This window comes from Narcine bancroftii, chromosome 1 (assembly GCF_036971445.1).
Source record: "Narcine bancroftii isolate sNarBan1 chromosome 1, sNarBan1.hap1, whole genome shotgun sequence".
Lineage (NCBI taxonomy): Eukaryota > Metazoa > Chordata > Chondrichthyes > Torpediniformes > Narcinidae > Narcine > Narcine bancroftii.
In genome coordinates this window covers 367,702,176-367,730,125 of record NC_091469.1, presented here as the reverse complement: position 1 = coordinate 367,730,125, position 27,950 = coordinate 367,702,176, and the positions used below count along the sequence as shown (strand labels likewise).

The 27,950-nt window shown below is 42.0% G+C and overlaps 1 protein-coding gene across 1 annotated transcript in view; it reads right to left on the bottom strand.

Annotated features, from left to right (window-relative positions):
* Nucleotides 1-27,950, bottom strand: part of LOC138752729 (polypeptide N-acetylgalactosaminyltransferase 15-like) — a 67,969-nt gene that overhangs the window by 4,066 nt on the left and 35,953 nt on the right. The window contains exons 6-9 of the mRNA XM_069915423.1: nt 18,584-18,778; nt 5,264-5,413; nt 2,315-2,416; nt 998-1,141 (exon numbers count right to left, since the gene is read on the bottom strand). Coding sequence (XP_069771524.1) covers nt 998-1,141; nt 2,315-2,416; nt 5,264-5,413; nt 18,584-18,778 — 591 coding nt within the window. The remainder of the gene's footprint in view (nt 1-997; nt 1,142-2,314; nt 2,417-5,263; nt 5,414-18,583; nt 18,779-27,950) is intronic.

Below are 27,950 nucleotides of genomic sequence, written 5' to 3'. Positions count from 1 at the left end.
CATAATGGCGTATTAAAACATTACAGCACCATTAAAACAATGTATTAGTAGAACCACGGCACAAAATTACCTTGCTTGTGAAAAGTTATCATTAATTGGAGTCTAATAAACAGATCAAAATACCTTATGAATATATTGGTTTCTATAAGTGTGAACTCTCCAAATTTAATGTTGTGCCTATAATGCCAAAGCAGAATTAAACTTCTGGCCAAAAAAATTATATGGTGAGGATAGTTAAGGAGAGTAGGTAAATTGTGTCTTATATGGTCTTATACAAATTGTGTGGTGGCAGGGAACTGAAGCAAATGAGAGAAAATAATATTAGGATAGAGAGACTTCCTGATGGACATAAAAAAGGTCTTTGAAGATGAAAGGGAAAGTTAGTCGTTTAAATGAAAAATCATATTGGATCTTTGGCTCTATTAATCGGGGAATCGAGTACAATAGCAATGGCTCTCTTGTTAGATCTGTATGGTTTGAGAACTACTGGATTCAATTCAATGTGCAAGTATTTAGGAATTATACCAAGGCCTCTGAGAGGATGCTGAAGAGGTTAACTAGAACGGCACCAGGAATTGTGTTTAGGAGGGAAGAATCTAATCTAGATCCTTGTAGCACGGGAAGATCAAGAACCAAAGAAGCTCAAAATTAGGTATTATTTTAAAGAAGAAACTGCTTTCAGCGGCAAAAGGATTGGCAGTAAATTTAGACCAAAAAAAGAGGACAACGTTACGTTGCAGTCTGAATTGTTGCAATTGGAAAGGTACAACCTGAAAGGGTCTAGAAGCAGGACTGATAATGAATTCAAAAGAGAATGATCTACTTATTTCAAAATAGATAATCAGTGATAGGGAAAAGCATGTTATTTTCTGGATATGGTACTTATCAAAGAACTAGCTCATGATTTAAATTAAGTACTTTTGAATTTAGAGTTGACATACCAACTGTTTAAATAATTGTGTATATGTGTCAAATAAGTTATTGGAGATTGACAAACCTTCTGTATATTCCATTGCTGCTGTGATTCCATTCTGTTCTCTCTGGTACAATTCTGTAATATGACCTGTTCATCTCTGACGTCAATGCAAAGTTCCACAATGGCACCAAACCGGATTTCCCTTAAGCTGTTATATTCAAAGTGCTGTTCAGTACATAAAAAAATAAGAATAGTTTTGCAATATAATTACATTTTGTAGAAGTTCATTAAGATTGGAAAAAACTTATGGAATACAATATGGAACAACCTAATCCAGACTACAGTTTAAATGATTTACTAATTAATTATTTTTTTAATTGATTAACTGAAATTCATTGCTGTCCTATTTTAAACAGTCATCCAACGATTGGCAAGATAATTAATAAAAAAGAGTTTGTATGTTCAACTGAAAGTTCCTGGCTTTATTAACTGAAGAATAGAATACCAAAGCAAGGAAACTAATCTTCAGGCTATGAGGATCACTTTATAAAAGTGTTTAAGAAATGATGGGCTGGATAGAGAGAAAATATATCCAATGCCTGGGAAGTCAAGAGGGAGTGAGCACAGTTTAAAAATGAGTGCTAGGCCTTTCAAAAGAAATGTTAGGGAACACTTCTTTCAAAGGATGGTGCACAGTTGGGATTTTCTTCAAATGGTCAACTGTTGAATTTAAATCTGATGATTAAAAACTTTGAGATCAATTAATTAGAAAACATGGAACAAATACGAGTTTGTAGAGTGTTAAACCAACCATGATGAAAAACAAGAAAGTCTGCAGAAACTGGGGTCAAGTACAATACACCTGACAAAGGGCCCAGGCCTGAAACATTGGTTGCCCTTTACTTCCTGCTGTGTATTGCACACAAACCAATCATGATTTTACAATTATTGGTTGCCCTTTACTTCCTGCTGTGTATTACACACAAACCAATCATGATTTTATTGAATGGAGGAACAGACCAATGGTCAAAATGGCCAACTGCTTTGTCTATTCAATAGATCTTTTTGAAGATGTCACAATAGCACCTCAAAAGGGGTTTAAACTGGGTATTCACTAAAAGCAGAAACTGCGAATATATATAATCAGTTATATTTAATGTAGCAAACATACAGATGATCAGCTGCAATGAATTTAAGAACCCTTGCCTTTGCAAAGGAGTCCTGAGCTCTCCCTCAATTATGAAGTTAAATGTCACCAATTCCATAGTTGAAATTTCTGTCAAAGATTTACACCAATGGTGAAACCACAACAGGATCACTGTTAACTGTTCACACACACGCAATATTAAGTTTATCAGTGTGAAATTATTTAGGAATATAATGTCCTGCAGATATTACCTGATTGCCATTGCCACTGCATGGTGAGAGGACAATGGGATATCCACCCCTGCCCCATTTAGTTTCATAATCTGCACAAAAACCAGTACCAATATTGTAGAGCTGGAATTAAGAAGAAAATGAATTAAATTAAGATATTTTTAATCATTATTCTTTCTATGCTCAACACTTTACCTTCTCTTTTTGAAAAAGGACAGACCATTTAGAAAAAAACATATTTACTATCTTTATTTTTTAAATCCAATAGCTACTCATTAAATTTAGAATGCCATTTCTTGTCTGGAGTGTGACATTCAAAATTCCTCTAAGAGCAGGGCTCAATGAAGCTTATAACAATCTTATTTTATTTATATGCAGGATATCATTTCAAATTTATAGTATTGTGATTTTACTTGCATTGTGAATATTACAAAACCTATATATAAAAATTCTTCCGATCTGTTTCAAAGTGGGAGAGGTGTGAAAATGTTTAAAAAATGCAAATGCTGAAAATCTGAGATTACAAGAGATATGCAGGAAACACTCTGAGTTCAAGTGGCATCTGTGGAAAGAGAAACACGTTGGAGATACCGATGAGAACTGGAAAAGTGAGAACCTAATTTATCCTTAAGCTGCAGACAGGTTAGGAAATGATGAATAGGAGAAAGGGAATATCCCTAATAAGGTGAAGTTTGAGACAACTGTTGATGAAGTTCTGTAAGTCATAGATTATTGAGGGTATTAGAGAAAACCAAGGTGCATGTTAAAGGTCTAAAATACAGGTTAGAGCTGCTGCTGAGATGCAAAACCAAAAGGAGAATGCTATAAATGCCCAACGGATAGGCAGTGCCTGCAAAGAAACGAAACCCAGTTAATATTACAGTTGGAAAGCCTTACAGCCTTGATATAAACAAAATAAGTCATCTGAAATTGTTGAATACAACATCAGGTCCTGAAGGTCTGCAATAAGCCTTGTTAGTAGCTTAAGTAGTGGTCCTCAAACTAACTTCCTGATGAGATAGCAAGCCATGTCAGTCGATTCGTCCATGCAGGGTTGTTAGAACAATCCTGCACCCCAATTAATTTTTATTTTGGGATACAATAGAACAGTGTGGAGGCATAGACAAATGGGTCAGAATAAGAGTAAATTTCAAGTTTCAGCCCTAAGTCTGACTTGCATTTCTCAAGCCCATTTATTTACCATTAAAAGCATCAGTGCTGGATGCATCAAAAAGTGGTATGGAAGTTGCTCTGCCCAAGACTGGAAAAAGCTACAGAGTAAGTGAATGCAGTTCAAAACAACACCAAACCTTCTTCCTCTCCATCAACTCCATCTAAACATCCAGCTGCCTAGGTAAGGCAGCAACATATTGAACTCATCCCACTTTCTCCAAATCAAAGGGATAGCCATAGATTCCAGCTAGTCTTGCCTTTTTGTAGGCTATGTAGAGCAATCCATGATACAAGCCTACGCAGGCAAGGCTTCTTAAATCTTCCTCTGTTACATTGATGACTACATTGGGGTTGCCTCATGCACCTATGATGAATTCGTCAACTTTATCAACTTTGCTGCTAACTTTTATCCCTTCCTCAAATTTACTTTGTGCATCTCTGATGACACTTTCTCCTGTCTCGCTCTCTTTGTCTCCATCTCGGGAGACAAACTTCCTATTGCCATTTTCAACAAACCCACAATTACTTTGACTATACCTCTTCACACCTTGTCCCCTGTTAGAATTCTATTCCTTTCTCTTAATTCCTCTGTCTCCATCACATCCGCTCCCAGGATAAGGACTTCCTTCAAAAAATATGACTTCCCCTCTACCACCATCAGCTCAACCCTTTCCCACATCTCCTCTATTTCCCACACATCTGCCATGGCTTCCTCAGCCTTGAGATTCAACAAGAACAGGATTTCCCTTGTCCTCACTTACTAGTCTCCTCATCCCACATATTATCCTCTGTAATTTCCATCAACTCTGTCCAAGTATCTCTTGACCACTCCTCCCTTCTCACCAATCGCCCAATTGGCACCTACCCTTGTGACTGCAGGAAGTGCTCCATTTGCACCCACACCTCCTCCTTCATCACCATTTTGTACCCCAAACAGATCTTCCAAATGAAGCAACACTTTACTTGTGAATATTCAGGGGTCATCTAATACATCCAGTGCTCCAGTTGTGGCCTTCTCGACATTGAAGTGGCTGATTGCAGACTGGGAGATTGCTTCATCTTTGCTCTGTCTGCAACAATGGCAGGAATCTCTCAATGGGCAGTCATTTTGATTTCATGCCCCACTCCCGTACCAACATGTCTGCTATGGTCTCATGCACTACCAATCAATTCCTCCTGTAAGTTGGAGGAGCAATGCTTAATATTCTGTCTGGGCACTCTCCAACCGGCATTTACAGTGAGTTCTCCAGTTTCTATTAAGCCACTCCCCTATCTCCCTCTCTTCCAGATCCCCGTCTTCTTTTTCCAGCTCTCCACCCACTTCTCTCTCCATCCAGAGAGCTGTTCCCCTCTTCCTATCACTTAGCAGCTTTTTCCTCTTGTGCCTTCACACCCACATCCACCTATGACCTCTTGCCTGTGGACCTCTGCTTCCACCCCCCCCCCACCATTGCTCCTCCCCCCACAATTTTATTCAGTATCTTGTTGAAGGGCTCAGGCCCAAAACATTAGATATGTACCTTTATCTTTGATACATAAAGAATGCTGTGTGGCTTGCTGAGTTCCTCTAGCATTTTTGTGTAAACTACAATCATAGTGTTTGCAGATTTTCTTGTTTAACATATTAACATTTTGTTTTATTAACATCTTGTTTAACATATTAACATTTTGTTTTATTAACATCTTGTTTAAATCTATATAGCTTGGATGTTCATCCAATGGTAACTTTATCATGTAGAAAATTTTCCATTGCATATTTAATAATCAGAATAACAAATAGAAATTTATATAGAATACCAAAAACCTTTGTCTTGCCTCCCCAGAATATCCTGGTTTGTCCTCAGGCACATACAGCTCTGGGTAGATGTTAGTTAAAAACCAATGAAAATTCTTACAGTTTAGTCTCTTCTGCAACTGCAATCGTTCCGTCCAATCTGGCACCTCAGCCTACCGAAACAGTGAAAAAACATGATGGTGAAAAGTAGAGCTTTGAATTTTGCTGAATTGTTTGAAGTGAAATGTTAATTCTTCCTTTTTTCACTTTCTGACTAAAAGCTATGCCTTTCCAGCTTCCTTTCCATTCTTAATTCAAAGAAACACATTTAACAATATTTTCGAAATCTCTTTAATGCACTCTTTAGAAAATAATATTTTGGCATACATTAAAACTGTTAGCGCCCGAGTAATTTGTGACATGACTTATGTGAAATGTACAAATTTGGGAATAAACATGTCTGGACCTACAGTTCATCAATTTTTACACAATTTGGTGATTCATTACTGTAATTTCTTCACAACTCCGCGGCGACGGGCAGTCACATTACATGTCCAACAGGAAGAATTATTGAGGACCTCTACCATCAATTGCACAGTATCTTTGACCTACTACCATTAGGAAAGTTGTTCAGGAGCTACAAAATCAGGTCTGCCAAGCTTGGAAATAGCTTCTTCCTACTATAAGATTGATGAGCAGTATCTTGTGACCTTAGAACTTGAACATAGAAGAAACCTGCATGGTTGGCATCTTTTTGTATTGATTCAGGTTAATATAATAATACTAAATTGCAATTAAAGTCAATTACTCATAGAATCTGACTATATGAAGTCTCCGACAAACTCATTTTGTATATTTTTAAATATAACAAAGGAAAAATAAAGTGATCTATAATTCCTGACCAAGAGATAATTGGAGCACTAGTGTTCAATTCAATACAAGGACAGGCAAGTTTCAGGGGGATGTGGCTTGAATGGAGGCAAATGGGACAAGCTTGGGAAGGTGACTTGGTCAGCATGGACAAGTTGGACCAAAATGCCCGTTTCCGTGCTGTAAAACTCTATGACAATTTTGTATATAATTGAAATCTGTTGTGAATGTAGATTTTGTTAAACATGGTTTTCATTTCCTTTCAAGCTAGATTTGAAGGCTGATTTTCAGCAGACTTTGGGTGCTCTGATTGTGGAATTTGCATGTTCTCCTTGTGATTGTGCAAGTTGCCTCTGGTGGTCTGGTTTACTTCCACATTCCAAAGACGTGGGTTGTGGGTTAATTGTCACTGTAAATTGTCCCTAATACTAATAAAACCTCATTAGTACTAACAAAGGAACAGCAATAGAAATTCACCAATGGTAAATTCAAAATAATAGTTTTTATTAAACTATCAACAACATAACATTTCTTACTTATCTTTAAACTTAACTCTAATTCCCATTATGCGCATATGTGGATCTATGTGTGTGTTAAAATTCAAAGCATTACAGTTTTAATCTTAGGTCTGAAAAGTCCATTTTAAACTTCAGCATCAAAATTCTTAAGTTGCTTAAAGATTTTTAAATTGCAGTTCAGAAGTAATTATGAAGTACTTTTAAACATTATGTCTTCGTATTTCTTTAATCACAAGTCTTTTGATGAGTTGTCTTTCTGAGAGATATTTCTTCTCACGAGTGATTTCACCATCTCCCTCTTATCTTGACTAAGAGTTATGGAGTCTGTTTTCCACTGATTTCTTTCTTAATCAAGAGCAAAGTGGTCTTAGTTACTTCACAGCCACTTGTTTCACGTTCCCCTTTTCCAGGAGTAACACACAGCAGTACATTTTCTGGTTACTGTATCTTCAATTCCAAAACTGACCTCCTTATTCAAAGAGACAGTGAAATGTCTCTTCTTTATGGCCACTGATTTTGTGCATCTCATACGATAAGGATAATACAGAACAGCATCTCCTTCTCTCTCCAGAATCTACTTTTTTACCCCTGTCTTTCACAGGAGGGTCAATTTCTTCCAACTGGTTTCAAAATGTCTCTCTCTCTTCATTTATGTTTCTCTGGAATCATGTGACATGGCATCACTACTATTTTAGTTTTATTTCTGTCCAAAACACACTTGTCAATTCATATCCACAAACTTCTGACCTCATCTCTAAGTAGTTATATGACTTTGTAAAGTCTACACAGGTCATTTCAATGGTACCTGAGTTTTGAAACAGCTGCCAGCATAATACTGAATGTATACAAAAATGCTTTTAAGAATCATGCATAGTACTTGGGTTTTCAATTAAGAAACTACTTCAGCTTTATTGCTGTTTTTCTAGATGCGTTGACTCCAAAAATGATTTCTGTGTGTGTCCATGTGTGACCCTGAATCCAGCCCACAATTCCCTCACTAGAAATATATTTAACTCTATAACTTACTTTACTAAGAAATGTATATTTTATAACTAAAGATTTTAACTTTAAGGATCAATATTAACACAAATCCGTTACAGTGGTGGAATCTGGAGTGGGGAGGGGAAACAATGAGAATGTATGGTACATAATGTAGGATGTGAAAATGGATGCTTGATGGTTATCCAAGTCTTGCTGGACCAAATGACCTGTTTCCTTTTTGCATAACTTTACAAGAAAAAGACTACAAAATCTGTAATGCTAAAATATTTTGAAATCTAATATATGCAATTAATGGGGTATATAATTAACAAACAGAAAAAAAATGCTGGTATGTAGAAACTGTTTTGAAATTTGCCCTGTCATTTTCAATCAAATGAAAATTGATGCAGTGGATTGGAGACCAGGATCCAGCTCTAAAGTAAAAATTCTGATTATTTAAACTGCCTCGTCAATTACAGTTCTCATCCATCAGCAGACATAGGTTGCTGGCATTGTAATTTTTATCCTGCACTTATTTCAATGCGGAAGATAAAAAATTATTCATGAAGAAAGAAGATTACCTTTGTATCTTTTCACTTAATTTCTTTTAATTCTATGAACAATGCCTTTTGCTTTTAAATCCCAACTCACATATGTGTGGAAATAGGACAAACTATTTTCAAATGCCAAAATAGTAATGAACAATTATGAGCAAATGGGTGTCAGAGCACAAATTCAGCCAAAAAATGATATTTACAAGAAACAACAAGTAATGACCTAAATGAGCTCCCCTACATTGTCCAACCAAGAACTGATGGAAATTATATTAATCCAATCTTAAACAACTATCATTTACTTCATGGAAAATTATAAAGATTTTTTTGTGTCATACCAACCAAATTATATCACAATTTTTTCCATTGGAATGAGGTGGAAAATCCATGGTGGAACCTGCTGAGTTCCTCCAGCACTTTTGTGTTTTACGAGAGTTACACCATCTGTTCATTTTCCATAATACTGGACGACAAAGATTTTTCTTCCTGCACACTTGTGGGTATATTTTATGGGATTTGGGCTGCTGATCGCGAACATCAACTTAAAATTTTCCTGTTTTTTAGATATAACTTATTTTTGTGATTTCCTATCATATTTTGTCTATTAGTATATTGCCCTCAAAGCAAGCTATTTTGATCAGTCCAAGCATGCCTGGACATGTACACAGTGCAGGTGCTATGCAAATGTTGTCTTAGGCCTGGGCATACTTGGTCAGATCGGTGCAGACAGGCTATAAAAGCAGCTCACATATACAGATGATATGCATTACATTGATTATAGATTAGACACATGTTATGTTGATGCAAATGTTCTTCAGTCAATAGCATAGTGAGTGTACTTAGCAATAGCATTTATTGTCTTCAGGAAGATGCAATACAGCAAAAATGTCTTATTCATGTCGCAACAGCTGTGATACATTCTGTAACATTTGTGGTGAGTATACACTTAAGGCTCAAAGACGCAGCATTGCCGCACTTATTAAGACAAACCCTGGGCTCTTCACATTTGTTGGGCAACATGTACAGTCGACTCAAGAGTTTGGCTCAGGATCATTATGAGATTAAACAAGTTAAATGCAATAAAGGTTTATTTAATGTATTTACAACTTCCTATGTGATGCAGAAAATTTGAAATGATCTTTGTTTTCAACTTGAATTTGTCGATCATAATCCTCAGTTTTTTACAGGAAGGAAATCTTTTGAAAACATTTGCTGTCCAGCTTGATTTCAAGGAAAGAAAATTAGCCAGCATCAAGTGATAACAAATACAGCTCGTCACTGCTTACAAAGGTCCAGAATTAGAACTAAAGCTCAAAGGCCCTCACCTTCCTGACCTGCTGTCCACAGCCAATGAAGATTAGCGACATCTCCTTCATAATAATCCTTAACAACTCCTTATTATATACATTTGTGACGGTTAGACCAAATACAGGGTACTGCTAGAAATCCATCCATAAGTTTGCAGATGACATCACCATTATAAGGTGGATCTTAAACCATGGCAAAATGGAGTATAGGAAAGAGAGAGAATCTAGTGGCATGGAGTCAGGTCAACAATCTCTCCCTCAATGTCAGCAAAAATGAAGGAATTGTTTACTTCACAAAGGTGAGAACTGATAGGGGAAGGGAGTAGCTCTGTGAGTGCAGAGCTGGAAGAAAGGAGACAGGGAGAGAGAGCTAAATGAAAGTTCAAATTTCAATATACTTCAAATCACATACAAACCTGAAGTTCTTTTTCCTGTAGGTCAGACAGAATTCCTGCTTATTGGAAATGTAAGCCATACTCAAACAAAAGAGATACATACAAACAAGAGAAATGTAAATGAGAAATCAATGTAAATAAACTGTGCAAATACTAAAAAAAATTAAATAATCAGTAATAAATAAGAGTCCTTAAACAAGACTTTGATTGAGGCTGTTTTTCAGGAATCTGATGGTGGAGGGCTATCAAATGTTCCTGAACTTAGTTGTATGGGTTTTGTGGCACCTATATGTCTTTCCAATGACAGTGCTGCATGTTGATTTTCTTGATGGTCGGGAGAGTTTTTTTTCTGATTTACTGGGCTGAGTCCATTACCTTTTGAAGGGCTTTTTGCTCAAAAGTATTGGTATTTCCATACCAGACCGTGTTTGCAGCTGGTCAGCACACATTCCATTATATATCTGTAGAAGTTTGCCAAGTTCTTTGATGTCATACCGAACCTCCACAAATTCCTGAGGAAGAAGATGGGCTGACATGTTTCCTTCACAATGACATCAGTATGCTGGGTCCAGGAAAGGTCTTCTGAGATAGTGACTCCCAGGAATTTGCTCACCCTCTCCATCTCTGATTCTCTAATGATTATATACGTCTGGTTTTCTGTCCCTAAAGTCGATAATCAGATCCTTGAATGACGTTGAATGAGGGATTGTTGTTAGTACAACATTCAACCAAACTTTCAATCCCCCTCCTGTATGCTGACTCATTGCCCTTTTTTATACAGCCCACGACTATGGTACCATCAGCAAATTTTTAAATGGTGTTGTTGTCGTACCGAGCCATGCAGTTGTAGATGTAAAGAGAGTAGAGCAGGAGGCTAAGTACTCAGCCCTGAGGTGCTCTGGTTCTGATGGAGATTGTGGAGAAGGTTCTCGTCAATCCTTACTGATTGTGGTCTGGAGATGAGGAAATCCAGGATTCAATTACACAGTTGGGTTTTGTGGCCCAGGGTTTGGAGTTTGCTGATCAGTTTTGATGGTGTTGTATGCTGAACAGTAGCCCTGATATATGCATCTTTGTTGTTCAGGTGTTTTGTGTCGAACCAATAAGATGGCATCTGCTGTGCACCTGTTGCTGCGGTAGGCCAAATTGGAATGGATCCATGTTACCACTCAGACAGGAGCTAATGTGCTGCAATACCAGCCTCTCAAAACACTTCATCACTGTGGATGTGAGTGCAACTGGTCGGTAGTCATTTAAGCCGCTTTCAGGTGGCCAGAATGCCCAACTGGAAAGCCGCCTATTCTACCCCAATGAGGCTGTTGGGTGGCCACCTGAAATTGGAGAACCCAGCCAGGAGGAGCACTTACCTAACCCTCATCCTGAAGGTATATTCTCCAGCTCGAAGAATCCCCCATTGCACCTGAAAGCAGCAGTGGGACTACAGCCACAGTCCACAGGAGCCAGCGTTCGCTCAGATGCGGCTCTCCTTAAGCCGGCACATTCAGGTGATAGAAAGGCGTCTTCTCCGCGGCCACCTGAATGTCCCAGCCGCATCTGCCAGCACATTATTTGCATCCGAGCACCTGAAAGCGGATTTAGTCAGATTACCACATTCTTCTTGAGCAATGGTATGGTTGAGGCCTGTTTGAAACAGATGGGTACTTCACCCTGTCAGGAGGGATTGCTGTTAATAGCCAATGGCCAGTCGGTCAGCACAGATTTTTAACTCTTGGCTGGGTACTCTGTCTGGACTGGATGCTTTCCTTGGATTCACTCCTCTGAAGGCAGCCTGCACATCATCCTCACATACAGACAGTAGATGATCATCAGGGGACATGGGGGTGCATAGTGGTTCTTCCTTGTTCTTGTGGTCAAATCGGCCATAGAAGGCATTGACCTAATCTGGTAGTGAAACTTTGGCATCTCAATTTTGCATCAGGTTATGCCATTTAGGCCCTGCCACAGCTGTCGGGTATTCATCATTGTTTCCATTCACATGCGGAATTCCCACATTGTCCGGGAAATGGGTTTTCATAAATCATATTTGCTCCTCGTGTATTGTTCTGGATCTTGACTTAAATGCCTGTAATTTGGTTCTTAGCAATTTCCAGATTTCATTGTTTATCCAGGGCTTCTGGTTGGGGAAAACCCAGAACAATTTCATGGGGAGACCAAATCACCAAAAGAGAAATATGGATAGGGAAAGGGGAGAGACGGTGGGGAGAAGGGATAATGGAAGTGGGAGAAGTAGACATTAATGCTTCTGGTTGGAGGCAGACTGGAAGATTGCTTTGTTCAGCACATCACTGTCTGCTGCAGTAGCAAGGGTCTCCCAGTGGCATGTCTATCCATGGTCTCGTGCTTTGCCACACTCAGATAACCCATGAAATGGAATAACAACACCTCATATTCCATCTGGCACCTTCCAACCAGACGGCATTAATGTCGACTTCTCTGGTTTCCATTCCCCCTGCTGTTGCTCCCTTTTCCTATCCATATTTCTTATTTGGTGTCCCCACCAAATCATTCAGGGTTTTCATCAACCAGAAGTCCTGGATGAATCGGAATCAGATTTTGTCATGAACATATCACAAGATTTGTTGTCTTGCAGATAATCACAGTGCAAACATTTATATAAACCACATTACAAAATAAATAAAAATAGAGCAAGCAAAATAAAAAAAGATAAAGTAAGATAGTGTTTATAGTTGATTGATTATTTGGGAATCTGATGGCAGAGGGGAAAAAGCTGTCCTTGTGCTACTGATTACTTGTCTTCAGGTTCCTGTACCTTTTACCCAATGGTAGAAGAATTAAGAAAGCATGACCTGGGTGAGGGGGTCCTTGAGGATAGTGGCTGTTTTCTCAAGATGTCACCTCTTGTAGATGTCCTCAATGGAGTGAAAACTGGTGCCTGTGATGTTGCAGGCCAAGTAAACTACCCTCTAGAATTTTTTCTTGTCCTGAGCATTGGAACCTCCATACCAGGCAGTGACGCAACCAGCCAGAATGCTCTCCGTGATACACCTTAAATTTTTAGACATACAGCATGGTAACAGGCCATTTCAGCCCATTAGGACATGCCACCCAACTTATATCCAATTAATCTACACCCAAAATACATTTTGAACGGTAGGAAGAAATTGGAACCCCAGGGAAAACCCATGCAGACATGGGGAGAACATACAAACTCCTTACAAACAGTGCAGGATTTGAACCTGGTCCCAATCACTGGCACTGTAAAGACATTGAGCTAACTGCCATGCCAACCAGCCCACCCTAAAGAAGTTTTCGAAAGTCTTCAGTGACACACCGAATCTCCTCAAACTCCCTCACCAAGTTTAGACTCTGACAAGCCTTCTTCATGATTGCATCGATATGAAGCCTCCAGTACAGACCCTCACTAGGAATTTGAAGTTCTTGACCCTCTCCACTGCTGAGCCCTCGGTGAGGGCTGGTTCGTGTTCTCCTGATTTCTTCCTGAAGTCCACAATCATCTCCTTGGTTTTGCTGACATTGAGTGCAGGTTGTTGTTGTGACACCACTCAACTCTCTGATCTACGTCCCCCTGTACGCTTCCTTATTGTCTTGATTCTGCCGACAACTATGATATCATCTGTGAATTTGTAGAATGCATTTGAAGTGTGCCTATCCATACAGTCATAGCTGTTAGGGTGAGTAGAGTAAAAGGCCAAGCATGTATCCTTGAGGTGCACCTGTGTTGATAGTCAGTGAGGAGGAGACGTCGTTTCCAATTCGTGCTGACTGTGGTCTTCAGATGAGGAGATCAAGGATCCAGTTGCAGAGAGGGGTGCAGAGGCCCAGGGTTTGGAAATTGTTGACCAGCCCTGAGGGGAATAATGGTGTTGAAGGCTGAGCTGCATATGAGTTGCTGTTGTCTAGTTAAACCAAAGCTGAGTGGAGAGCCAGTGATATTGCATCTGCTGAGGAGCAGTTGTGACAGTAGGCAAATTGCCATGGATCTAGTCATTTACTGAGGTACGTGTTAATTCTGGTCATGACCATCCTCTCAAAACATTTCATCACAGTAAATATGAGTGCTACTGGGCGATGGTCATTGAGGCAGCTCACTCTGCTCCTCGGGCACCAGGATGATTGATGTCCTTTTGAAGTAGATGGGAACCTCCAACTGCAGCAGTGAGAGATCAAAAATGTCCGTGACCTTCCTGCTGGTTAGTTGGCACAGCTTTTCAGTACCTTGCTAAGTACACCATTATGGACCGATGCCTTGTGAAGGTTCACTCTTTTGAATGATGTTCTGACATCAGCCTCAGTGACAGATATCACAGGGTCCTCAGTCCTTGCAGGGATAAGATAACTGTACAAATCTCACACATATTCTGTACGTTCAAAGAATGTATCCTACCTCAAATAATTAAATATTATAAAATCTTACAACACATGAGGAAGCCATTTGGCCCATGAAGCCAAGTGCCCATCTGATTTCCGTTCAAATGACTGATTCCACCAAATGTACAGGTACTGAATTCCACATCCTGCCCACTACCCAAAGTGAAATAAAAAGCTGTTCCTCACACTCCTGTGGTGATACAACCACCACACTGGCCGCACTCCTACCAGCCTACTGCAGGGTAAACCACTGTACCTGCAGGTAGGCAACCTGGGAGGCTGGCCCCACCTGCCGGCTGTCAATCCCTTATAAAGAATTCAGTCAGCACCTTCGGGGGACAGTCAGACACACATGGTGCCGGCAAAGATACTAAGACTGGTGTACAAGTTTAAGCTAATCAAAGCCTGTTGTACAGTCTGTGGACTTTGCGTCAGAATCATTCGCACAACAGTGTTCACAACTTAATTAACAAAATTAAAAGGACCACGGAGAAGTTCCTCAACATCGAGAGGCTGGATATCAACCCTCAACACCTGGATGCTCCAAAATACTTTGAGATCTGGAAGCAAGTGATTGAGGCGATTATCCACACACAAACTGAGGTCATCAACACTAACAACCAAGCTGGGCCCACGGGTTTTCCAGGCTATTTGAGACTGAATGGATTGTGAACCAGCGATGGTCATCCTGGAAGGCATGTACAGGTCCCTGATAAACGTGCTCTACACCCAGTACCTGCTCAGCATCAGGGTACAGTAATTAGGTGAGTCGGCAGACGCTTACCTGGGGACATTGCGAGAACTAGCACGCCCATGCACGATCGAAGCTGGGGAGGTGGAGCGACTTGTCCAAGGGTTGTGGTCGAGGGTGATTTGACAGAGACAGTTGGAGGAAAATAATGCCTCCCTTACCAGAATCATGGAGGTGGTCCGCTCCCTAGAAGCTGCAGCTCACCATGCAGAGGCCTTCAATGTTTGCCTTCCCCAGTCTTTGGCTTGGCCAATGCTGATGACAGCAGTCTCTGAGGGGCTTCACGTGGAAGAGATGATCGCCGCTGTAAGGACTGCGGGTGCTGGTGTGGGTCAGACAGGCGCTCCTGAAAAAACTGCCCTGTGAGGAACTCACATTGATCATGATGTGGCAAGAAAGACCACTTTGTGAAAGTGTGCCTCTCCAAACCCACCGGGAGTGCTGCAGCTCTCCGTGACCAATTGGGAGCACCTTCCAACTCTCTGGATGCCCCCACATGTGAATGGCGGGCAGCGTCATTACTCTGCCCATCACTTCTGTCTGCTCTGATGATATCACTTTGATCCACCCCAATGATATAACTTTTGAGTCGCCTGACCGCGTCAATGCCATATGCATCTCCTGGGCACCGCCATCATGGGCCAGCCGACCCCGACCACCCCAACTTGCCCAAGTCACTGACTGGATGACTTGGTCAACATGCACATGTACAAAACCATGCTCTCGTTGCACCCCACGCTCTGAAGGGCACCCATTGGCCTCTACTCGCCACAACCGTCAGGGAGCAGCGACTCGAACCCCGAGGTGGTCCTAGCGTCCATCATGCTAATGGAGGACATACCCCATGGATTCGATAATGGACATTGCTGTCAATGGGGAGGTAATAAAATGCTTGTTTGATAGCAGAAGTACTGAGAGCTTTGTACACCCGAATGTGGTCCATACGCTGAAACTCAAAGTATACCCAGCAAATTTTGCTATCGCTTTCACGGCCCAGGACCACTCCATCACGGCACTAAGGGGCTGCTCAGTGAATTTGACATTGGTGTGGGAACATATTAAGGATTCAGGCTCCTGGTCATGCCCAAGCTCTGTGCCCCAGTTATCAGTGTCACCTTCACTAGCCCACTCCCCCCACTCACTATCCACAGCACAAAGTCCAGCGACTGCTCGCAGTTCACCTGTGGACTATACATCCTACGAGTGCCCCTTCCATCCCTCTTCAACTGCCTAATGTCAGACTGTAAGCCCATAGCTGCCAAATGCAAGTGCTATTGTGCAGCCAACAGGACCTCTATCAAGCAGAGGTGAGATGTCTTCTGGCGGAAGGAGTTATAGAGCCCAGTCGTAAAAGGGGGCAGCAAACCGAGGATAGTCATCGACTATAGCCAGACCATCAACCAGTACACCCAGCTGGATATCTACCCACTGCTATGCATCGCTGACATGGTCAATGATATAATCCAGTACAGGGTTTTCTCCATGATTGACCTGAAGTCGGCCTACCATCAGCTCTCCATCCATGCCCAGGATAAACCTTATACTGCCTTTGAGGCAGATGGGCGCCTTTACCAGTTCCACCAAGTCCTGTGGGTCACAAATGGAGTATCCGTGTTTCAGCAGAATATGAGCCACGTGAGTGACCTTCCCGTACTTGGACAATTTCACCATCTGTGGCCACGACCAGCAGGACCATGATGCCAACATGGAGAGATTTCTCCAGATGGCTGAGGCACTGAACCTCACTTACAACAGGGAGAAGTGTGTGTTCAGCACCACCCGCTTCCAGTATAGGCCAGGGAAGCTCAATGACTCCCCCGATGCCCTGACCCGGACTTGCACCAGGGTGCAGTCCGAGCAACTGCAGGCACTGTACAACACCGTTTGCCACCTGGGCATCACACACCTGTATCACTTCATTAAGTCCCAGAACCTCCCCTTCACCATTCAAGAAGTCCAGACCATGACTGAGTCCTGCAGGGTCTGTGCTCTTCTACCTGCCACAGGCCCATATAGTGAAGGCCATTCGGCCCTTCGAGCAACTCAGCGTCGACTTCAAGGGACCACGAATAAGAACGCCTATCATAGATAAATACTCCCATTTTACCTTTGCCATCCCTTGCCCTGACACTTCCATCGCCTCCATTATCAAGGCACTGGCGCAGATCTTCACCATGTTTGGATACCGGCATTCATCCACAGTGGCTGGGGAGTCCAGCTTCATGAGTGAGGAGCTGCACCAGTTCCTGACGGTGCGAGGCATCGCAGCTAGTTGCATGACTAGCTACAACCCTAGGGGCAAAAGGCAGGTGGAGCATGAAAATGGGATAATTTGGAAGGCAGTGCTTCTGGCCCTGAGGTTGAAAGGCTGGTCCATCAATATTGGCAAGAGGCCCTCCCCAAGGCGCTTCATGCCATATGGTCGCTCTTGTGTATGGCTACCAATCAGACCCCTCAAGAACACCTTTTCTCCTTTCCTATAAAATCAGTGACTGGTGTTTCCCTGCCAGCTTGGCTGATGTCACTGGGTCCCGTACTCCACTGTAAACACGTGAGGTCCCACAAATACAACCCCCTGGTCGAGCAGGTGCACCTTCTCCATTCAAACCCAAATTACACCTACGTCAGGTATCCTAATGGAAGTGAGGACACCATCTCGGCTAGGGACCTGGCACCTGCAGGGATCCATCCCTCTCATCCCAGGGATCCCTGGATCCAGGATCCCCCCCCCACCGGGAGCTGATATCCTCTCTCCACCTCTCCCCATGGACTTGCCCCATACTTACACCCTCTCTCTGCCAGACATCATTCTGCCCACACCAATGGCCACCCCAGCCACCTCAGACCCAGCCAACCCTCAGGCAGCCCTGCCCCTACCGACCATTGACCAGGAGCCTGTCCTGCAACAGTCCCAGAGGCTCAGACGACTGATGGACCACCTGAACTTGTAAATACTACCCATTACCAAGGACACCACCCTTCCCCTCCCTCCCAGGACATTCCAAGAAGGGGGTGAATGTGGTGATACAACCACTGCACAGGCCACACTCCTACCAGCCTACTGCAGGGCGCAACCACCGTGCCTGCAGGTAGGCAACCTGGGAGGCTGGCCCCACCTGCCAGCTGTCAATTACCAGCCTGTATAAAGACTCGAGCCAACCCCTTTGGGGGACATTCAGACACACGTGGAGCCAGCAAAGATACTGACTGGTGTACAAGTTTAAGCTAATTAAAGCCTGTTGTGCAGTCTGTAGACTTTTCGTCAGAATCATTTGCACAGCAGTGTTCACAATCCCTAACATCCTTTGCCCCAAACTTCAGATCTGTGCTCCTTGGTCCCAGTCCCTGAACAGCTTCCTTCCATATCGAAGGCCTCAAAACCTTCGTTTCTTTCTCAATTATAGATCAAACCAGTACACCTCCACCACTATCCTCTGGCTGACAGAACTTGTCTTCACCCTGAATAGTCATGTATATTGGCTAAAAACAACTTTTATAGTGGCACAATTTTATTGAGAAAATGTAAATTGCCTGTCAGCAGCAGTCTAGAAATATGAGCGTTGTTTCTAATTGACCAGTGTAAGAATTATTCTGACCTTACTGAGCAAATATGCAGCCAAGTCCCTCTTATAGAAGATATCTTTGAAGGAATCCAGCCAAACCTCAGCCACACGAATTTTGTTTCTCACTATGGTATCTTCGTCAGGTTGAGGTCCATGAGCATGTTTCTGGTACACATGACCAACTCTAGAACAAGGCAGCACTTCCACTGATCCACCACAGAGCCAGATCTGGAAGAAGAAACACCATTCAAAATAAATGTATTTTTGGACCACATTAAGTGTTCATAATTTTGTTTGAGGTTTCAGACATATTACTGCAAATAATCTTATTGTTTTTAAATAAATAAACCCCTGAAACACGAGAGCAGCATAAAGCATTTGATTAACTTACTAATCAAAACAAAATTAACATTTGTTTTCGTGTTCAGCAAAATATTGGGATTGACTGAATGGAGAGTAAAAAATCTTTGTTAACATTCTAAACATTCACCTCCTTAAAAAGTTTTCCCTGGTTGAAAGGAATACATGGACCATATCAATATTACTTAACCTGTGGTCTGTGGACTACTGGTGGTCTGTGAGTTTGTTATCGGTGGTCCATAACAACATGGAAAAGAAGATACCACCATAAACAAGTAATGTGTAAAACAAGATTGTAAATTCTCATCTATACAGGACAAAAATGTTGTCAGAGAGCTCGGAAGGGGTTCAAGCTCACCAATCCACACCCCTACCAAAATGGTGGTCTTTGGGTGTGATATAGGTGGTCCAAGGTAAGTAAAGGAATACTTCGGATTGTATGTTTGTACATTGTTATTTGCCTTTAAAATTAATTTCAAAGTAAAACCCATACTCAACTGTGTTTAGCGGAATCAAACAGGAATGATTTTCTCGTCAATTTTGCTTTATCTCATTTGGCTTTGCATCTTGCACTTGAAAGCTGAGCTCTCTGATCCAGTGTGCCATCTAGGCCTAGGTTCTGATATTTACTGAACTAGTGAGCTGCACTTTATTTAAAGAGAACAAAGCCTTATTCTTAACAATTTAATGCATACCTAATTCTATTAACACAACAGAACTTATCTGCTATTGTGCTATGCTCTAATATTTTCACTTAAATTTGATAAATTGTGTGCTTTAGGTGCAATTTGCAAAGATAAGTAGAAGTAGGCCTCTTGATCTTTCAATTATGGGTGATCAAACTGCAACCTCAACTTGCCATTTCTGACTCTCTGTATTAAAATATGTCTGACTTAAACTTATTCCAATGTTCTGGTTCCATTAGCCTTTGGTGAAGAAAAATTCTGCCACAGCTCTGTCTTAAATGGGTGACTCGTAATTTTTAAATAGTGACCCCAATTCAAGAGTCACCATAACAGGCTGCCCCATATTTGTTCAAAGGACAAGCTGTCTGAAGTTCCAGTTATTAGTCTTGTAAACTTTCTCAGTACAACTTGCAATGCACTTACATCCTTCTGCAAACCAAACCTGCTTCTTTGGTGCTTTCATCCAAATCCATAAGAACATAAAATTTAGAAGCAGAAATAGACCATTTCTGCCCATAGATGCTGTCTGATCTGGTGAGTTCCTCCAGCATTTCATTGTTCACCTCACTTCCAGGCAGTATTATTTAATAATAGTTATCTATAACTGTTCAGCCAGGGCTGCAAACTTAGGAGAACAGAGATCCAATGTAAAACTTCCAATGTCTTACTGTCTTAGCACCATACCTTGTGAGCTATAATTGGAAGGCTCAGATCTAGTTTAGAAGAAATACTGTATTCCTCTAGTGTTTTGAGTATAGTTGTCTGCATTGCATTTTGTTAAGGATCTGTGGCATTTTTCTCTTCCAGTTGCTGTAACTGTCATCACATTGTACCAATGTGGAGCAAAATGGCTTATTCACAGATCACTCTTTGCAACTGCGTTCATGATGAGAATCAGAAAGCAATGATGTTTTAACTGAATTTGAACCCAAGGTAGTTTAGCACAGACTAAATGGGGCAAAGGGCCATTTTCTGTGCTCTAGTGTTCTACAGTAAGAAATTAGTGAGATGCCCATGCTTCACCTTTTCATGATATGGGGGCAGAAAATGTGATCAACATGAACTGACCCCTTATTAAAGATGTGGATGAATCGGTTGATAGGAAAACTGGAACCAACAAACTGATTATACATTTTAGATTGATGGCAGGAAAGATGTAAGTAATTTCCACTCATGGACAATTAACTCATTGTGAAAAATGATATATGGCCATTTAGAGTTGTCTGTGACAGATCCTTTGATCAAATAACTTGCTTATTGTTTTCTGGAGGCTTGTCCAGTCACTGAAACCATGCTCCCTAATAGAGAGCAGGGAATAGAAAGGAAAAGTTAGGATAAAAAAGAAACTGGCTACTGTGACTAAACCAATATTCTCCAGTTTGGATGAATAGAGCAGCAGCAGAAAGATTTTATGCCATCATTGCTACAATATTAAGTTTAACAACCTAAATCTGTGAACTGAATACAGGGTAATGGTTAGAGAAAAATGAAACGGAGCAATATATGTCTTATTTCAAGCCATGAGGATAATCTATACATAACATTAATATTAACTATATCTCATATGTTATCATTAACTATGATATAATTATTTCTGTGCTCTTCCATTTGATTTGAGGTATCAAGTTAAATCCTTGAATGTTACTTCCTGAAATGTGAGTTTGGGTTTTGTGCAAAATTGTTAACATTTGCAGTGAAAAATGGTCAGGTCAGCTTTTCCATTAAAAAATTGAAAGCTTATCCAACTGGTTCACAGTCCCTCAAAGCTTAAAGTTTCCCTAAACTTAAATATTCTTCCAATTTTTCTTGAATGCTCTCTGTGGCGCTGTATCACAGATTTCAGAATTAAAAGAATCCTTCTTACCTTTCTCCACATTCTCTTCATGACAGTTTTAAACTGATGATCTCATTTTCCTGATTTTCCAACCAGAGGAAACAATCTTACTCTATAAATCCTATTACATTCCATCAAAATGTTTTTAAAAAATCTCCATTAAATTGTAAGTCAAATTATTGAGTGTACTGAATAAAGTAAAACATACGACAGTGAGCCCCAAACCCTATTTTATAGCTCACAAGTAGATGAAAGCCAAATAACCCTCTTCCACTGGAGACCACAGATGAGCTATTTAGATCATACTTCTTCCCAGCACTCTGGCTAAAGCCTTAGAGCTTACTGCTATTCATATGTTCACTTGAGTATTTCTTAAATGTGATGAGGTTTGCAGCTTCTTCCACCCTACTTTTGAGTTGCAAATTCCCACCACTCTTGAATAATTTTTGTCAAATTCTTCTCTATTAGAAGAGTTCAGCACAGCCTACAATGTTGTGCCAGCCTATATAAACCTACTCCACAATGAATCTAATAGCTCCCTCCCTCACACTATAGCCCTCCATTTTTCTTACATCTGTGCGACTATCTTAATAATCTTTCAAAAATCCTGAATGTACCAACCTTCTACTGCCACCCCCGTCAATGTATTTCAGACAATCACCACCCTCTACAAAAAACCTACCTCTGACATCTCCCTTAAACTTTCCTCTGCTCACGTTAACTGAATGGCTGCTGGTATTGGCCACTGCTGTTCTATGATAAAGGAGGTGGCTGCTCATTTCAACTATGCCTCTCATAATCTTATACCACTCTTCTTGGTCACCTGTCATCCTTAATCACTCCATACAGAAAAACCCTAACTCAGTCAACCTTTCTTCATAAGACATATTCTCCAATCTAGGCAGCTACCTGGTATATCTCCTCTGCACACTTTCCAAAGCTTCTACATCCTTCTTATAATGAAGTGACCAGAACTGCACATAATACTCCGGGTTTAGTCTAGACAGTTTTATAGAGATGCAACATTACCTCATGGCTCTTTGAACTCAAATCCCTGACCAATGAAGGCCACTCACCATATGCCTTCTTAACCATCTGATCAACCATGTGGAAACCTTGCAGGATCTATAGACTTGGGGCCCAAGTTCCCCCTGTACCATTACATTGCTAAGAATCACATCATTAACCTTGTACTCCTCCTTCAAGTTCAACCTTCCAAAGTAAAGTACTTCACACTTTTCCAGATTGATCTGCCATTTCTCCTCTCAACTCTTTCTGTATCCCATTGTAACATATAAACAAATTTCATCAATATCCATACCTCTAATCTTCATACCATCTACAAACATACTAACATACCCCTCCATTTTCTTTTCAGTCATTTATAAAAGACACAAAGAGCAAGAGTCCCAGAATAGAACCCTGTGCAGCCTTCAGGCAGAATATGGCCCATCTACTACCACCCTTTCTTGACTGTGGTCAAGCTAACTTCAAATCCATTCAGCCAAGTTTCCACGGATCCCATGCCTCATGATTTTCTGGATGAGCCTATCCTGGGGGACCTTGTCAAACACATTAGTATATCCCATATACACTATACCCACTTCTCTACCTTCATCAACTCCTAGGAAAATTCAATTAGAATGAACCTGACCCTCACAAAGTCATGCAGAATATCCAAAATAAAACTATGCTTCTTCAAATGTACATAAATCCTGTTCATAAGAATACTCTCCAATAGTTTGCCCACTACTGACAAAAGACTCACTGATCCATAATTCCTAGAATTCTCCCTATTACCTTTTTTGAATAAGGGAACTACATTTGTCACTCTCCAATCCTCTGGTATCACTCCTGTAGCCAGGAAGGACACAAGGATCAACACTGATGCCCCAGAAATCTCTTCCCTGGAATATATTCCCTGGATTTAGCTATCATAGTATTTTTCAAAAACTCCATTACCTCTTTCTTAATCATGACATGCTCCAGCGTATTTTCCTATTCTGGCTTCACAATTGTCAAAATCTCTTTCCTGGTGAATACTGAAACAAAGAATTCATTAAGGATCTTTCCTACCACCTTCAGGCACATGTTTTTCACTTTATCCCTGAGCAGTTTTACCCTCATCCTGTTCTTCAAGTACATGTAGAATGCCTTGGGGTTTTCATTAGTCCTACTTACCAATGCCTTCTAATGCCCCCTTCTAACTCTCCCAAGTATATATAGCATAACAGGCCTTTTGACCCATAATATTGATCCTTCTTAAATTCCTTTCTGGCTACCTTATACTTCTCCAAAGGTCTGCCTGATTGTTGCCTCCTCAACCTTCAGTATGCTTCCTTCTTTCTCTTGACTAACTGACCTCTTTTGTAAACCATGTTCCGTTATCCTGCTATCCTTTCTGTATCTGAGTCAGACAGACGTGTTCAGAACCCCATGCAAGGGGTTCCTGAACACCCTTCACATTTCTGATGTGCATTTTCCTGAGAATATCTGTCCAGTTCCAGTCTAATAGCATTATCATTATCCCTCCCCCATTTAAATACTTTTTCATATTGCCTATTCTATCCTTGTCCCTGTCTCTGCCAGGGAGTTGTGGTCTCTATCTCTGAACTGAAAGGTCTCTCACACGTCCAGAGGGCACCAAAAACCAGCAGCACAGGGTTACTTAAACAAAAGTAGTTTTTAATTATAATTGAACAAGAAAACAGAATTAAACTTCAACTTATTGCTTAACCTATTTATTTAACCTACCTAACCTACTTAATCCCCCCTCTAATACTAAGTGCAGGTGTGTGTAATTTAAGATTAGAAAAGTTTTTTGGATCACAGTCCAATCTCCCTGGTTGCAGGCAATTCTTGTACTGTGCACAGTTAGCATTAACAAAGTTCACCAGGCTTTGATGTTTAACAGACAAATGGTTACCACTCAGGAGGGTTCTTGCTGGTTTTCAGAGAGAGATTCCTTTTGTTCCAGGACATCTGCACCTGATTCCTTTCCAATCAGTCTTGCTGACGAAACTTGCCCCCTTCAGGATTCTCCAAATTACTCTCTTTCTTTCGGGTCACCTCAGACAGCTGCTGGTTTTTGGGGCCCTCTGGACATATGTCTCTCCTCTTTGTTTTACTCCCTCCCTCTCTGAGAGCAAAACTGTTCTCCATCTGCCTGCAAAGATTACATGATCTCCCAGGCCAGCTGTATCCTGCAACTTGGTTGCTCTTCGTGCAAAAAGCACCCTGCAAAAGTCCTCCAAAAATTCTGTGTTTTGTAATGTGTGTGTGCAAGCTGCTCTAACAGTTCCTCCCAAGCTACCTCTAAATACTCTGTCACGCACGACAATGTTAATTGCCTTGTACTAGATCCTGTATGGCCTCGCCTCTTGTCAGACTGTCCACACTATGTGTAAAGAATCCATTTTGGATAAGCCTATCAAATTCTGCCCCTTCCAATCCTTTTGTACTATGGATGTGCCAGTCAACATTAGGCCCATGACAACAACCCGTTATTTTTGGACCTTTCCAAAATCTGGCTGCTTATCTGCTCCTCGGTGGCCTGGAGACTATTGAAGTTGGGGGGGGGGGGGGGGGAAGAGAGGATGCTATAAAATATTCCTAATGGATGAATTTCTCCCATCCAGTTTATGACTTTCACCTACACTGATTCAGAGACAATCCTTCCACACATTTTCCCTCTCTCCAGCTATGATTCTATCCCTGATTTGCAATGCCACACCTCCTTCCCACACCCATTTTTTCCATCCCTCCCTATCCTTTTTAATGATCTAAACCCTGGAACATCAAGCAACCAACCTTGCCCTTGCCACAGCCAAGTTAAGTGAAGTCAAGTCAAGTTTATTGTCATCTGATTGTACAAGTACAACCCGACGGAACAGCGTTTTCTGGTCCTTAGTGCAAAAACACGCAGACACACAACCAGATATAACACACATTTCTTTCTTTTCTTTCTTTGGTTTGGCTTCGCGGACGAAGATTTATGGAGGGGTAATGTCCACGTCAGCTGCAGGCTCGTTTGTGGCTGACAAGTCCGATGCGGGACAGGCAGACACGGTTGCAGCGGTTGCAAGGGAAAATTGGTTGGTTGGGGTTGGGTTTTGGGTTTTTCCTCCTTTGTCTTTTGTCAGTGAGGTGGGCTCTGCAGTCTTATTCAAAGGAGGTTGCTCCCCGCCGAACTGTGAGGCACCAAGATGCACGGTTTGAGGCAATATCAGCCCACTGGCGGTGGTCAATGTGGCAGGCACCAAGATATTTCTTTAGGCAGTCCTTGTACCTCTTCTTTGGTCCTCCACTGTCACGGTGGCCAGTGGAGAGCTCGCCATATAACACGATCTTGGGAAGGTGATGGTCCTCCATTCTGGAGACATGACCTACCCAGCGCAGTTGGATCTTCAGCAGCGTGGATTCGATGCTGTCGGCCTCTGCCATCTCGAGTACTTCGATGTTAGGGATGAAGTCGCTCCAATGAATGTTGAGGATGGAGTAGAGACAATGCTGGTGGAAGCGTTCTAGGAGCCGTAGGTGATGCTGGTAGAGGACCCATGATTCGGAGCCGAACAGGAGTGTGGGTATGACAATGGCTCTGTATACGCTAATCTTTGTGAGGTTTTTCAGTTGGTTGTTTTTCCAGACTCTTTTGTGTAGTCTTCCAAAGACGCTATTTGCCTTGGCGAGTCTGTTGTCTATCTCGTTGTCGATCCTTGCATACGATGAAATGGTGCAGCCGAGATAGGTAAACTGGTTGACCGTTTTGAGTTTTGTGTGCCCGATGAAGATGTGGGGGAACTGGTTGTCATGGTGGGGAGCTGGCTGATGGAGGACCTCAGTTTTCTTCAGGCTGACTTCCAGGCCAAACATTTTGGCAGTTTCCGCAAAACAGGACGTCAAGCGCTGAAGAGCTGGCTCTGAATGGGCAACTAGAGCTGCATCGTCTGCAAAGAGTAGTTCACGGACAAGTTGCTCTTGTGTCTTGGTGTGAGCTTGCAGGCGCCTCAGAGTGAAGGGACTGCCATCCGTGCGGTACCGGATGTAAACAGCGTCTTCATTGTTGAGGTCTTTCATGGCTTGTTTCAGCATCATGCTGAAGAAGATTGAAAAGAGGGTTGGTGCGAAAATGCAGCCTTGCTTCACGCCATTGTTAATGCAGAAAGGTTCAGAGAGCTCATTGCTGTATCTGACCCGACCTTGTTGGTTTTCGTGCAGTTGGATAACCATGTTGAGGAACTTTGGGGGGCATCCGAGGCGCTCTAGTATTTGCCAAAGCCATTTCCTGCTCACGGTGTCGAAGGCTTTGGTGAGGTCAACAAAGGTGATGTAGAGTCCTTTGTTTTATTCTCTGCACTTTTCTTGTAGCTGTCTGAGGGCAAAGACCATGTCAGTAGTTCCTCTGTTTGCGCGAAAGCCGCACTGTGATTCTGGGAGAACATTCTCGGTGAAACTAGGTATTATTCTATTTAGGAGAATCCTAGCGAAGATTTTTCCTGCAATGGAGAGCAGCGTGATTCCCCTATAGTTTGAGCAGTCTGATTTCTCGCCTTTGTTTTTGTACAGGGTGATGATGATGGCATCACGAAGGTCCTGAGGCAGCTTTCCTTGGTCCCAGCAGAGCTTGAAAAACTCATGCAGTTTGGCATGCAGAGTTTTGCCGCCAGCCTTCCAGACCTCTGGGGGGACTCCATCCATACCTGCTGCTTTGCCACTTTTCCGTTGTTCAATTGCCTTATATGTCTATTCCCGGGTGAGGACCACATCCAGCTCTAGCCTTAGGGGCTGTTGAGGGAGCTGGAACAGGGCGGATTCTTGGACTGCGCGGTTGGCACTGAAAATGGATTGGAAGTGTTCTGACCATCGGTTGAGGATGGAGATCTTGTCGCTGAGGAGGACTTTGCCATCTGAGCTGTGTAGCGGGCTTTGGACTTGGGGTGAGGGGCCGTACACAGCCTTTAGAGCCTCATAAAAACTCCTGAAGTCGCCAATGTCCGCGCTGAGCTGGGTTCGTTTGGTGAGGCTAGTCCACCACTCATTTTGGATCTCCCGGAGTTTGCGCTGAAGATGGCTGCATGCACGACGGAAGGCTCGTTTCTTCTCTGGCCAGGACGGCTTTGCAAGAGAGCCTGGTGGGCAGCTCGCTTCTTTGCCAGCAGCTCCTGGATTTCCTGGTTGTTTTCGTCGAACCAGTCCTTGTTTTTCCTGGAGGAGAAGCCCAGTACCTCTTCAGTGGATTGCAGTATGGTAGTCTTCAGCTGATCCCAGAGGGTTTCAGGGGATGAGTCCGTAAGGCGGATTGCATCCTCGAGCTTTGCTTTGAGGTTTACCTGGAAGTTTCCTCTCACTTCATCTGACTGCAAGTTTCCAACATTGAACCTCTTTCTGGGGGCTTTACTGTTCCTGGACTTTGGCTTGAAGTGAAGGTTGAGCTTGCAGCGAACCAGCCGGTGATTAGTGTGGCATTCCGCGCTGGGCATGACCCTGGTGTGGAGCACAGCTCGTTAGTCTCTTTCTCGCA